The 12,888-nt window shown below is 40.0% G+C and overlaps 1 protein-coding gene across 4 annotated transcripts in view; it reads right to left on the reverse strand.

Moving 5' to 3' along the window:
- The window catches only part of MAP3K7CL (MAP3K7 C-terminal like), a 47,408-nt gene that overhangs the window by 18,867 nt on the left and 15,653 nt on the right, over positions 1–12,888 (reverse strand). For all 4 annotated transcript variants that reach the window (XM_043449080.1, XM_043449079.1, XM_043449078.1 and 1 more), the window contains exon 4: positions 9,926–9,987. In XM_043449080.1, coding sequence (XP_043305015.1) covers positions 9,926–9,987 — 62 coding nt within the window. The remainder of the gene's footprint in view (positions 1–9,925; positions 9,988–12,888) is intronic.

The raw sequence follows: 12,888 nt of genomic DNA on the forward strand, positions 1-12,888 counted from the left end.
CTCCAGGAGATAAAGCCATCGCCAAAGGCATTCAGAACTCCTGGCTCCTCTAGTCCTAGAAATCACCACCCCCTTATCAATTTTCACCTGCTACACTGGCAAATGACCAGATGTAAGAGTAAGGATAATGAAAGCAATTTACTCTGGGTACCCTTGCCAAGTTGCTATTAAATCACCTGTGCCCTGTTAAAGGATTTGCCTACTGGAAAGCCCTAAGATTCAACGCATCCTATTTCCTGCCCTTATGAACACTCATAAACTATATTCAGCTCAGCCCATAAGCTGCCACATGGGGGTACCTGCACCATGAATTCAGCGTAGCCACCTATGAGACAGCCAGAAAATTCTAGGACTCCATGCTTGCATGCCGAAGAGGATACAGATGCAAGGAAAGGAAGAAATTGCCTTCGCTGCTATAGTTTAAAAGGAACACTGAAAATTACAGACAGTAATTTTCTTAAGAGGCGAGAGGCCTGTTTTCCCCCTTGGCGTGCCAACACGAAATGCTTTTTTTTAAAGGGGGCAAGGTTTTCATGACTTCTTTTTTTATTGGCATTGTTTTTCTAAAAGCTTTTTTTATACTAATTTATTTTTTAACTTTGTGGCTGCATTGCCTGGCATGTAGAATCTTAGTTCCCTGACCAGGGATCAAAAGTGTGCCCCCTGCTTTGGAAGCAAGGAGTCTCAACTATTGGGCCACCAGAAAAGTCCCTAGATTCATTTTTAAATTGTTCAAATATAAGTGTCTTCTTGCTTTCTCATAACCTTAAGGAAAAAACCCAGCTAAGTCAGAACCAGGTAATCCATTGTACATTCTAAATGATTTTCTTCTATGTGAACCATTTAAAAAGTCTTTATTGAGTTTGTTGTGAGATTGCTTCTGTTTTATGTTTTGTTTTTTTGGCCACTAGGCATGTGGGATCTAGTTCCCTGACCAGGGATTGAATTTGCATCCCCTTACACTAGAAGGCGAAGTATTAACCACCAGGCCACCAGGGAAGTCCCTGTTGGCACTTTTTAACTGTGGGAAATTTGAAGATGTTTTTATGTACTGGTAGCGTGATCACTGCTAAAGGGACATGAGGAAAGGGAGCATTTCAAGATATATTCAATATCCTCACATGCTCTCAGCAGGCTGACCATGCTATATATCACAATATTTTCAAGACTGCCCACAATTAAGAAGTTTTTCTCAACTTTTAAAAAAGCCAAAAATACTTAGTGTTCGGTGTTTCAGGGACTAAAATGAGGCCAGGGTCACTTCAGTCTCCTGCCCCCTAAGAGCTCTGTCTTCACCCAGCCTGACTTGTAATTCAGCACCAATACACATTCTTCCAATTTGCATGAAAGCATTGAAGAGCAAAATAGTTTTGTTTTTTTTTTAAGCAAGGCAAGAAGTGATATTGCACAACCACCGCAATATTGTAAAATTGTCTTTTTAGTTGCCGGGGGCTGGTGGAGGCAAGTGCGAGTGAATGAGGAATTATTGGTTAATGGGAACAGAGTTTCAGTTTTGCAAGATGCAAATGTTCTGATGATTGATTGCACAATAATACAAATATACTTAACACTACTGAACTGTACCCTTAAAACTGATTAAGATGATAATATTTATGTTATGAGATTTTACCACAAGTTTTTAAAAAGTTAATGGAAAAAAAAATAAAGTATCGTTAGATCCTTCTGCTGGCCCCAGCCCATCTTCTAAGCATCGCTTGCAGGATTCCCCACCTGAGACTCACTTTGTTCACACCCTATCTTTCTCTCCTTCCCAAATTTCTCCCCAGGGAATTAAAATTTCCCAGCCCTTTATAACTTGAAACTGTGTGCCTCTAACCCACATGTTGCTGGGCAAACTGGAAGTGTCCTCTGGCCAGCAGGACCCACTGCCTCTGGAAAGGCATTTAACATCATTGGTCACTCACCCCAGTTCAGGAAACTAATCCAAGAGTTTTCTAAGCACATATTGTTCTCACCCCAGCAGGAATTTACCTGATATAAAAAATAGAACTACAGAGTAATGGGATGTGTGGTCCGGCATGACGGAGCCCACTCTCACTGTTTCATGATGTAATGTGGGTTTGTGTGTGTGTGTCAAACCGTAAGGTCTTCACCAAAAGTGAGAGTCTCTCTTCACTTCTTATAAGCCCTCAAAATAGAGGACAATATTTAACCAACAGAGTTCACTGAATAAAGTGTTTGCCTGAGGAAATAGATTCCTAAAATTCAAGCACAGGAATCAGGTTTCCAATTTTAAAATGGAGCTACTAGTAGGCTTACGTCATGTGACATTTAAAACATTGGCACTCATGAATTAATCAGTCACACGTTGATTTAAGATACTATTTAGCATGTGCTCACACTAAAAAAAAAAAAAAAAACTAAAAAATAATGTAAAAGAATGCCTGTAGTAACCAGATGAAAAACAGCTATTAATTTCTTGGAATAATAATTAACACATTTTAAAAAAATTTTAAGTATAGTTGATTTATAGCATTGTGTTTGTTTCAGATGTATACAGCAAAGTGATTTGGTTATATAAGTGTACATATATATATATATATATATATGTATTCTTTTTCAGATTCTTTTCCATTATAGGTTATTACAACATATTGAATATGTTTCTCTGTGCTATACAGTAAATTCTCATTTACCTATAACACTTTTCTTTTTTATTTCAATTCTCTTTGCTTGATTTTGACTATTCTCCGTCAAGAGATTTTCACACTTATATTCCCGTGCTAGGAGTGAACAAGCGATAAGTAAAGTCCATGTTGACAGTGAATTTCTTTTCGTTTCATGAAGAGAAATTTTCCTTTCTCCACAGTTACCCTAAATTCTCCCTTGGTTTGGATGCATTTATTGCACGTTCTTATTTAAAGAATGAAATATTGAATTTCAAAGAAAAGGAAGCCAAAGTTACCCTATTTGAGTTAGGGACTTTGGGAAGGTCACATACACACTGTTATATTCAAAATGGATAACCAACAAGTACTTATTGTATAGCACAGGGAACTCTGCTCAATGTTATGTTCCAGCCTGGATGAGAGGAGAGTTTGGGGGAGAATGGATACATGTGTATGTACGGCTGAGTCCCTTCGTTGTTCACTTGAAACTATCACAACACTGTCAATCAGTAATACCCCAATATAAAATAAAAGATTTACAATTTGAAAAAAAAAATCCCACGTATACAATCATTTGCAAAAAAGAAAAAATTTAAAAAAGAAAAGAAACTGAAAGCATAAAAGTATTCTTCAGGCCCTAGAGCACAAACTCTGCAAAACTGCAGAAACAACTTTTCCGATACACTCAGTATGTGGTATCTGGTCTATTCACAACACAGCCAGTTCTAAGAAGGTTAAATTAAGACCTTCCCTTGACAGTGTCTCAAGCCAACGTTGAAACACACTTTCCCAAGACACAGATTGGGGTTTGGATGAAGTCAGAGCCCAGGAGAAGGCACTTCCTCCTCACCCCCATCCCCTCCCTCATCCTGCCGCTGCCTAAGGATAGAGTCTGCAAGGGCTTTAAATTACACAGCAGTGTGAGTGAACCAGTACGATCTCTGGTATCCACCCCAATCATCAGGACCAGTTTAACAAGATGAAGTAAGAGAGAAACCACAGGCTCCTAGTCCAAGAATGCTGGCTTGAGCCACACCATCCCATCCATCGTTTTATAGCTAGCGCCTCCCGAAATGGACTCTGTCCTCTGGAAAGAGCCCCGTGGGAACGGACCAAGCCAAGCATCTCTCCGCAAGGGGCAAAGCCAGCTTAAGCATTTCCGTTTTCTGCTTGGCTTCTTCAAATACTACTGGCCCCATCCACTTAAAAAACGTAAGAATTTAATTTTCCTCTCCCAGCTTCCCACACAGAGGATATATTTAGAGAACTAAATATTCTACAGTTGCTGAGCAGACTTCTTATTTATTCCTTGATTCTCGGTGTTATCTTTATTTTGGGGGTAGCATGGGGGGTGTCTGGTTTAAATTTGTGTCTCATTTCAATGTCCCCAAATGAACAAGTGTAATTTGTTAAAACTAAATGGAAAACCACAGTCAGGACTAACTGCCATATTTGAAAACTCTTTTATCTCGGAATTGTAAATATTTTTCTTAATATTTTAAGAATTGACATTTCCATAGTATCTACATCATGGTCAAAGTCATCACTAAATAATAATTATACTGCCTATCTTATACATTATATAATATATTATATCATTTGTATATTATATTAAACACACAAAATTTTATATAATATTGCTATACATATATAATTTTACATTACACATATATAAAATTGTATTTATGTATAATATGACATTATATTATATATATAATATGGGAATGAAGGATCTTTAAGTCAATTCTATCAATATAAGCATTTATTAAAGGGACAGATAAGTTGAGTGTCCCAAATGTTTCTAAGAATGCATATCCCAAAAACTGGACTGCTCAAAAAATAATAATAATTAAAAAAAATAAAATAATAATTACAATAATATCATTGTAAAGCTCCAAGTTGTCTATATATGTTTTCTGTGTAGTCACAGCAGCCAAGAAAAAACAAGTTGTAATATACTTTTTAATACATGTGTGAGAGAGGAAATGGCAGAACTTTTTTTAGTGTTTTAGCTGGATGTTCAAGAGCAGTGTAGTAGAATCCTGGAATGCTCACCCTCCATTTTATACCATCTTTGTTTCCCAGACAGCAAGTGATACACTGATGCAAGACCTAAAAGAAGTTTCAGGAGAGACTGCTAGGATAACAAGACACTATAGTATACAACCAAGGCTAAGAAATTGGTTATTTGTGGAGGTGACATCAGTTTCTGGACTTACCAAACTCTGCCTGAGAAAAAAGCAAGCTCAATGTGTACCGCAGAGACACCTGTTACTGCCTTCTCAGATTAGATGGGAGGACTTTAGAAGGGATTGAAGCTATTGCTCAATTTGGTTTGAAAAAAAAAAAAAGTCATTGTTTTCCAAATATCTTAAAGAAGAGGGCATCTCCATTCCTAATTCAAAAATCCAAAGAGATGCTTCTCTCATTTCATTTTACACATATAAAGATACTAGTACTTCAATAGTTCATTCAATAAACAGTTTCACTAAAGCAGGAAATTAACATTGAGCAATTATTTTGCCAAGCACTGTGCTATATCTATTCGTCATCTCATTTAATTTGCACAATGATATGAGATATTGTCTCTACTTTGCAGTCAAAAAAGTGAGGTTTGGGACTTCCCTGGCAGTCCAGGAGTTAAGACCTTGGGGCTTCCAATGCAGGGGGCGTGGGTTCAATCCCTGGTTAGGGAACTAAGATCCCACATGTCCCATGGCATGGCCAAAAATAGAGAAAGAAACTGAAAAAAAAGTGAGATTTACAGAAAGGAAATAACATGTCCCAAATTACAAAACTAGTAGATGGGGAGCTATGATCCAAATTCAGGTCAGCCCGACGCCACTGTGCATATCCTAATCGCTGTCACTCCCCTTACCAAGTTTATTACAATCTAGTTGTTGGCATGTCCTCCACCTGATTATAAAAGCATAATCTTCCCAGGGTAATAAAGATCACAAAGCTTAGCTTTTGGATCTTCCATAGGTCAAACTATAATCTCCAAAACATAACCATGTGGTTAAATTTTACTAATAAGACAAATTTGGTTCTGACCAGACCCTGGGACTGTTAAAGGATTGTGCCATCCTTCAGAAAAGAGAGGGAGGTCAGTCACGACCTCTTCCTCAAATAAAAGGAAACGGAGGCCTAAAGAAAAGTCCTGTTTTTCATTCATTCTTACAAGTGGATATAGAGTTGAACCTCCTTTCTTTTGACAGTATGGTCTAAACTAGCTCTGCCTAAACACTGCCCCTAATGGACATGAAGAATTTAGAAACGAAGTTCCAGGAAAGGAATCCACACAAAATAGAACCAACCTACCATCTGCCACTGGGCTGAGGCCTATATAGAGTTGCTCATTTTAACACCTACCTTACCCCCAAGGTCTCTTGCCCAACATTTCGCATTAATAGAGACATCAAGAGAAATGTTTGTCACTGCTATTCTTGCCCAAGGCTTTTTTTGGCTTCTGTGAAAATAGAAGCACCATGAATTACATGCTCAAACATGTCCAGATTCTTGGCAAAGCAACTGAAAAATCTTGGGGGTCAAATTGGTGGTAGAGTAACTACCAAATACTTTATAGCTGCATTTTATAAACCATGAAAGAGTGTGTAATGGACATCCGAAAGTCAGAACAGATTTTACAAGTCTGTCCTATAACCACAGTATAGCAACCTCACAAATCAAACATTCTCCACATATCAATGTAATTTAAGCAGCCCATAGGTTCCGCCACAGTTGAAAAGAAAAAAAATGTTACCTAGATTCAGAATCAGAGATCTAGTCAGAAATAGCAAATTTATGTAGACCAAAATTTGACTCACATGTTTCATCCTTAAAGCGGAGACATAATAGCTTGCACAAATGTTGCAAGGATCAAATGAGATAATTTGTGGGGAAACACCCCTTGTCCAAGTAACACTCAATATGCATGGGTGGGATTTAAATGTGAGGGTATGCAGAGAGTAGGGCTAGCAATCATCAACTAGCATCAATTATTTTTCATATTTATAAGGCTCTAGGGCTTCTCTGGTGGCTCAGATAATAAAGAATCTGCCTTCAGTACAGAAGGCCTGGGTTAGATCGCTAGGTTGGGAAGATCCCCTGAAGACGGGAAATGCTATCTGCTTCAGTGTTGTTGCCTGGAGAATTCCATGGACAGAGGAGCCCGGCAGTTTACAGTCCATAGCGTCACAAAGAGTCAGAAACTTTAACTTACACTTTTTCGGAGATAAGTAAGAATCAGTTCATCCTCAAGCAAACGGTTACAACCACAAAGCACTTCATATACCTCTGTAACCTAACTTTTATTCTTCTGTAGAGGATTATGATGGTCGGTAAAATTCCAAGAGCCATTATTATGTGATGAAAGCACAAGGAACTGACTGTAAAGACAGCCTACTCCACAGAATCGATGGTTCCTTCCATACATAAAGCATTTTTATTGCTTTCAATATAGAGACTTTATGCTGCAGAGTGGCTTAAATTTATATGCTTATGCTAAGCATGGAAATAAGAATCTGCTTTTAGATATAGCTTTGTGTTATCTTTCCCCTCTCAATCCCTACCTTCTTATATTTTAGTCACTCATACCCTAGAGTATACAATAAAGGTAACAGACAACAGTCTTAGAGGCAAACCTAACCAAATGGCTTGACTAATGGTAAATGTTTATAACAAATGTTTATAACAAAATGTTATAACAAACTCAATCAGATCCTTCACCCAAAAAACAAGCCCTCTCTTAAATGTTTTCAGCTGTACTGCTGGAAACGTTCTCTCTAGTCATGAAGTGGTAAAACAATACTATAGGGACTTCCCTGATGGTCCAGTAGTTAAGACTTTGCCTTCCAATGCAGGTCATGTGGGTTTGAACCCTGGTCAGGGAGCTAAGATCTTGCATGCCTCATGGCCAAAGAAACAAAATATAAAACAGAAGCAATATTATAATAAATCCAGTAAAGACTTTTAAAATGTTCCACATCAAAAACTCTTAAAAAAAAAAAAAAAAGAAAAAGAATGCTATATTTTAGGGTGGGAAAGTTGGGGGTATCATAACCCCTGAAGCAGAAATCAGCCTCCCAACTGACTAATTCATTAAGGCTCAATGAAGATGAAATAATCTCACTGGATTAAATAACTAAATAGACTTAATTTCTAATACATGTCAATGGGATTAAAGCTATAAAATTCAAATGCATCTTGCAATACTTTAACAGAAGAATTATCTGGATAACTTCCAGAGGTGCTATGAATCCTGTGAAGAATGATCCACGAGTCAGGGAAGACCATTAATGTTCCCAAAGGAAAAAAAATTGTCGATACAAAAAAGTAGAATTCACGATCCACACTATTGATGGGTGAATAAGAATCTGAACACACATTCACTTTTATTTTCAAAACATGTTAACTCCTTAATTTCAGCTGTCTCCTATGATAATAAAATAGCTTTGAGGTAACAGTAAAATAAAGGAGAAAAGTTGTGACTGGGAAAAAAAATAGAGTTATTATTTTGCAATCCCAACTACACCAGGAGTAGCACATACATAGGCCTCCGGAAGGACAGAGCCTAAGCAAGGGAGGTTGTATGTCATGTGAGCAAGCCAGACTGGAAAGCAGAGGAACGGCTGAGTTGTCCTCCATGATAAGAGAGGTTGGGGGTGTGGTTATATCTCAGGAATCAGGAGAGCTGGGATGAAGACCCCACACGGGGATGGGAGAGGAAGGAGGCACTGTAGGTCACAGCTGCAGAAGACATTTTAGAGGAGAAAGGAGCTGTCTTTTGACAGCTCTGTGGTCATAACCTCCCACCTCCTGGACCACCTTCAGTAATCTCCACATCATTGATATGGCTCTGTTGGCAGGCTTCCTATCGGAGGGCTGGGATGATGCCCAGGACTGTGCAGAGATGAGGTAAGGGCTCCTCCAGGAGGTCTGATCACATCTGATGTTGACCCATGTTGGGTCAACACTTGTTGGGTCAGCACCACGTCTAGTCAACATATACCAACGTTGGGTACATTTTCAGGGGACCACCCCAGCAGTGGAGCACCACTCTTCAGACCCAACCTAGGTGCTTCCAGATTACAAAAAAAGGACCCTATCTTTGGTTGCACAGGGTTCATTCTTGGTTCTTCCCACCTCTGTCAAGGGCTGTTCTGGTCCAGGAGTCCCAAGTTCAAAAGATATTAGGATACCAGGCACATCCACACGTGGGAAAACTACCCAGTATAAGTCAAGAAGAAACATCAGCTGGGAACTAACTGGAGGTGGTAGACCCCCTCCCCCCGTGAAAGATTTCAGAATTGGTATTTAGAGAAAAAAAGTGGTGACTAAACAAATATCTGTAATGGGATTCAAGACCCCTACTAGACTGGTCTAAATGTGACTGCAAAGTGAAGTACTCAAGAGAACATCTGACCCAAGGCCAGTATCCAGTATTTTCAGCAGAACCTCTTCCTAAAGTCATCTTTCTGAAATCATTATACATCATCTGAAGAAAATTAATGTGTCATAAATTAGCTCCTTCCAAATAATTCTGCTGTATTAAAACAGGATATCTTTGATAGATCATTCATAAATTATGCATACAAAATATCAGGGTGGCCAAAAAGTTCATTAGGGTTTTCCCTAAGTACATATTCAGAAGATTTAACTTAAAATAATTACATTCTATTAAGAATTCTCAGAGAACTGGGGAGGGGATAAGAGTGGAGTAGAGAAAGGAAGATTATTCTGACTCTTGCCACACATGGCAAGTCTCCCTTATAGTTTATCACTAAATCACCAACCCACCATGGGCCAAAACTGCAATGGCCCAGAAACATCCACAGGCAAGGAGAGCAGGGACCAGACCATCCCCACGCTCCAAAACTCCTTCAAAGGAGGAGCTTGCTATAACAACTTAGGGGGTGGGAAAGGGTGGGAGGTGAGAGGGAGGTTCGCGAGGGAGGGGACATATGTACACCTATGGCTAACTCATGCTGATATATGGCCGAAATGAAACCAACATTGTAAAGCAATTATCCTTCAGTTCAAATAAATAATTTTTTTTTAATGTAGGAACTTGTTTATACCCTGAGTTCTTAATATTCTTATGTGATAGCCAGATAAACAGACAGGGACATTACCTGAGAGTTCATGACCATGGAGTCCTAGAAATTAAGACGTTGATGATGTGAAATCTCCACTCTGTCTACAAATCAGTCTTTCCCAATTAGATGACTTTTCCATTCACTGTATTTTATGAAACTAAAGAGGAAAAGTGAAAGACTCTATAGAAAAACGCTTACCTGTAGTTGCTGCTCTAATTCTGGAAAGGCCAGAGGAATGGCATCTTCCGGTGGTGTATCATCTAAAACATGAAAATAAAAATTCTTCACCATGAGAGCCCTTTCTCTGGGGAGAGTTGTCCTGCTCTTGCCATCTTTGGACCTGTATACTTCAGTTAGGGACAGAAAGAATGCAGAAGGCAATTTTGCTCATTTTTGGTACACTGTGCTCTCTCTGTCCCAAAATTTTGCAAGCAGAATCGTTAAATGCTCAGTCTGGTAGTTCCCCAGTGAAGAAACACTGCTTGTCTTTCAACGTTAGCCAAAACCAAAAAATATGATATGCAGGAAAGTGCTTTATTTAACAAGGTGATAATGAGGTGGCCAGGACAACCTCAATAGAACAGAAGAACGTGTGAGTGAAAAAGAGAAGTGTTACTTCTGCCCTGAAAGACTCCAAGGGCGGCCAGCTTTGATGGTTTGCCCTCCGCCCTTACCACAAACCACCACTGCCAGGCAGGTGACCAGAGCTCCGTCGTCTAGGTTACAGGCGGCCACCCAATCAGGGCGTTTCTTCCCAGAGCAGCAATGCCAACCTGACGTCCAACCCGCTGCCCTGATGCAGGAGAGCCCGCAGCTCTGTCCTCAGCTGCCCTCCCTGGCTGGCAGCAATAGCAGGTGTTGGGACCTCCCCAGTGGCCCCGTGCTGAGAATCCACCTCCCAACGCAGGGGACGTGGGTTCAAACCCTGGTCAAACCCCACATGCCAAAGGGGACAACTAAGCCCATGACACAATGAGGAAGCCCACATTTCTAGCACAACCAGAGAAAACCCAAGCGCCCCAAGGAAGACTCAGTACAGCCAAAAACTAAAATAGGCAGGTGCTGCTGGATCAAAAGAAGCGGTCCACAGAAGCATCAGAGGAAACCTGAGAGGTTTACCCCAATCTCTTCAAGAATCTGCTGCTGCTATCCTTGCCATAGCAATAAGGCTGACCTCCTTAGACAAAAAGACTATGGGAATTGTACTAAGGCAATCACTGGGCAAGAGGACAGGTTTTCTACAGCAGAATTTCTGAAAGAATTCATGCCAGTTGCATTCACATGGTAAGAAAAGCTGTGCATATAGTCAGAAGAAAGTGCTTCTCAAGAACAATATGATCTTGAAATAGAGCATTTTGACGCTCACTAGGAAGTTTAAAAGAGTTATGGGATCTAGAGTAGTGAGTAGCTGCTGGTGTTCATTCTATTATTCTGTACAGATAAAGACAGAACTATGGGGGACTTCCCTGGCAGTCCAGTGGCTAAGACTCCAAGCTTCCAATGCAGGGGGTGCAGGTTCAATTCCTTGTCAGAGAACTAAGATCCCACAAGCCTCAAGGTGTGGACAAAAATAATTAATACATAAAATATAAACGAACAAAAAATGAGAAAATTCTGAACAGAAAAATATATTTTTTAAAAAAGATAGAAGTGTAGTGGTTCCAGATGAGCCTTAACAAAGCAATTTTAGCATTAACAAAGACTGTCTTTAGAGATTTTTTTTTTTTTTAAAAAGAACATACTTCTGACCTTTAGCCATGGTATGAAAGGACAGCCCTCTCGTCAGCAGAACCTCTGTATCTCTGGCCCTGTGGGTCCACTCACCATTCATTTCCAGTCCTCTTCCTGCTGACCACACCTAACCCAGGTATGACTATGAGAATAAGATGAAATACAGGCTAAACAAATAACTGAAAAGCCAAAACTATTTTAAATTATAAGAAAGAAAGATCCTGGGGTTTTTTTTATGTTCTCACTACCATAACAAAATTCATTTATAAAAACTTTTGAAGTTCTATTTGAAACTCGAGAAGGGATATGGTCCATACACAATGCAGAAGGCAGCATCCTCTATCCACTTGTTGACAACACAATCAAATAAAACGCAGTAGACAAAGAGTGTGGGCTTCCCATGTAGCTCAGCTAGTAAAGAATCCAGCTGGATACTTGGGTTTGATCCCTGGATTGGGAGGATCCTCTGGAGAAGGGAAAGGGAAAGGCTACTCACTCTAGTATTCTGGCCAGGAGAATTCCATGGACTGTGTAGTCCAAGGCGTCACAAAGAGTCAGACGCAAAGAGTGACTTTCACTTTCTTCCAGACAAAGAGTTCCGAGTTTCTGAGGGATTACATTTCTTCCAAGGCACCAAAGATTATCACCAGAAAGATAATTCAAACAAGGACAGGATTCATCCCTGCCAAATGCCTCAAGAGCATCTGGTACATTTTAGCCAAGGGTAGTATAAACAACAACAGAAGTGTAACAATACCCCCACTTAAGAGTGGCCTCAGACAATAACAGTTTGGTCCCAATGGTGAATTCATCTGCGCCTGTACCTACCAGACAATGCCCCCAGGTCCACTGACGCTATGCAGCTTCAGAGAGCAAGTACAAATGCGGGGGGACCTTCTTCCCAAGACCCTCGCTGCAGGCTGGAGGGCCGTCTCACCATGAAATGAGGACAGTCAGCCCCCTGGTCCTTGGAATGGACTCTTCCTACTCAGAAGTGACAACTTCTGCCCAATATTTTGTGACTTTTTCAATCCATCTCAACATTTGCAAAGAACTGGACAAAAAACAGGATTTTTTTTAAAAAAAGAAATAGTCCTTGTTTCTATTGACTCTTTGGAGGTAGCCTTTATTATAAAACCTATAGTTTGTAAAACAGATTTTGGTTTAAGGTGCATTTAAATTTACTCCAGTAAAACATTCATAACTCAAAGAGGAAAGTGTTAGTCACTCAGTCATGTTCGGCTGTTTGCGATCCCACGGACTGTAGCCCACCAGGCTCCTCTGTCCATGGGATTCTCCAGGCAAGAACACTGGAGTGGGTTGCCATTCCCTTCTCCAGGGGATCTTCCCAACCCAGGGAGCGAACCCAGGCCTCCTGCACCTCAAGCAGATTCTTTACTCTCTGAGCCACCAGGGAAGCCCTGCAGAGA

The sequence above is a fragment of the Cervus canadensis genome, chromosome 27, assembly GCF_019320065.1.
Source record: "Cervus canadensis isolate Bull #8, Minnesota chromosome 27, ASM1932006v1, whole genome shotgun sequence".
In the NCBI taxonomy this organism is placed as follows: Eukaryota; Metazoa; Chordata; class Mammalia; order Artiodactyla; family Cervidae; genus Cervus; species Cervus canadensis.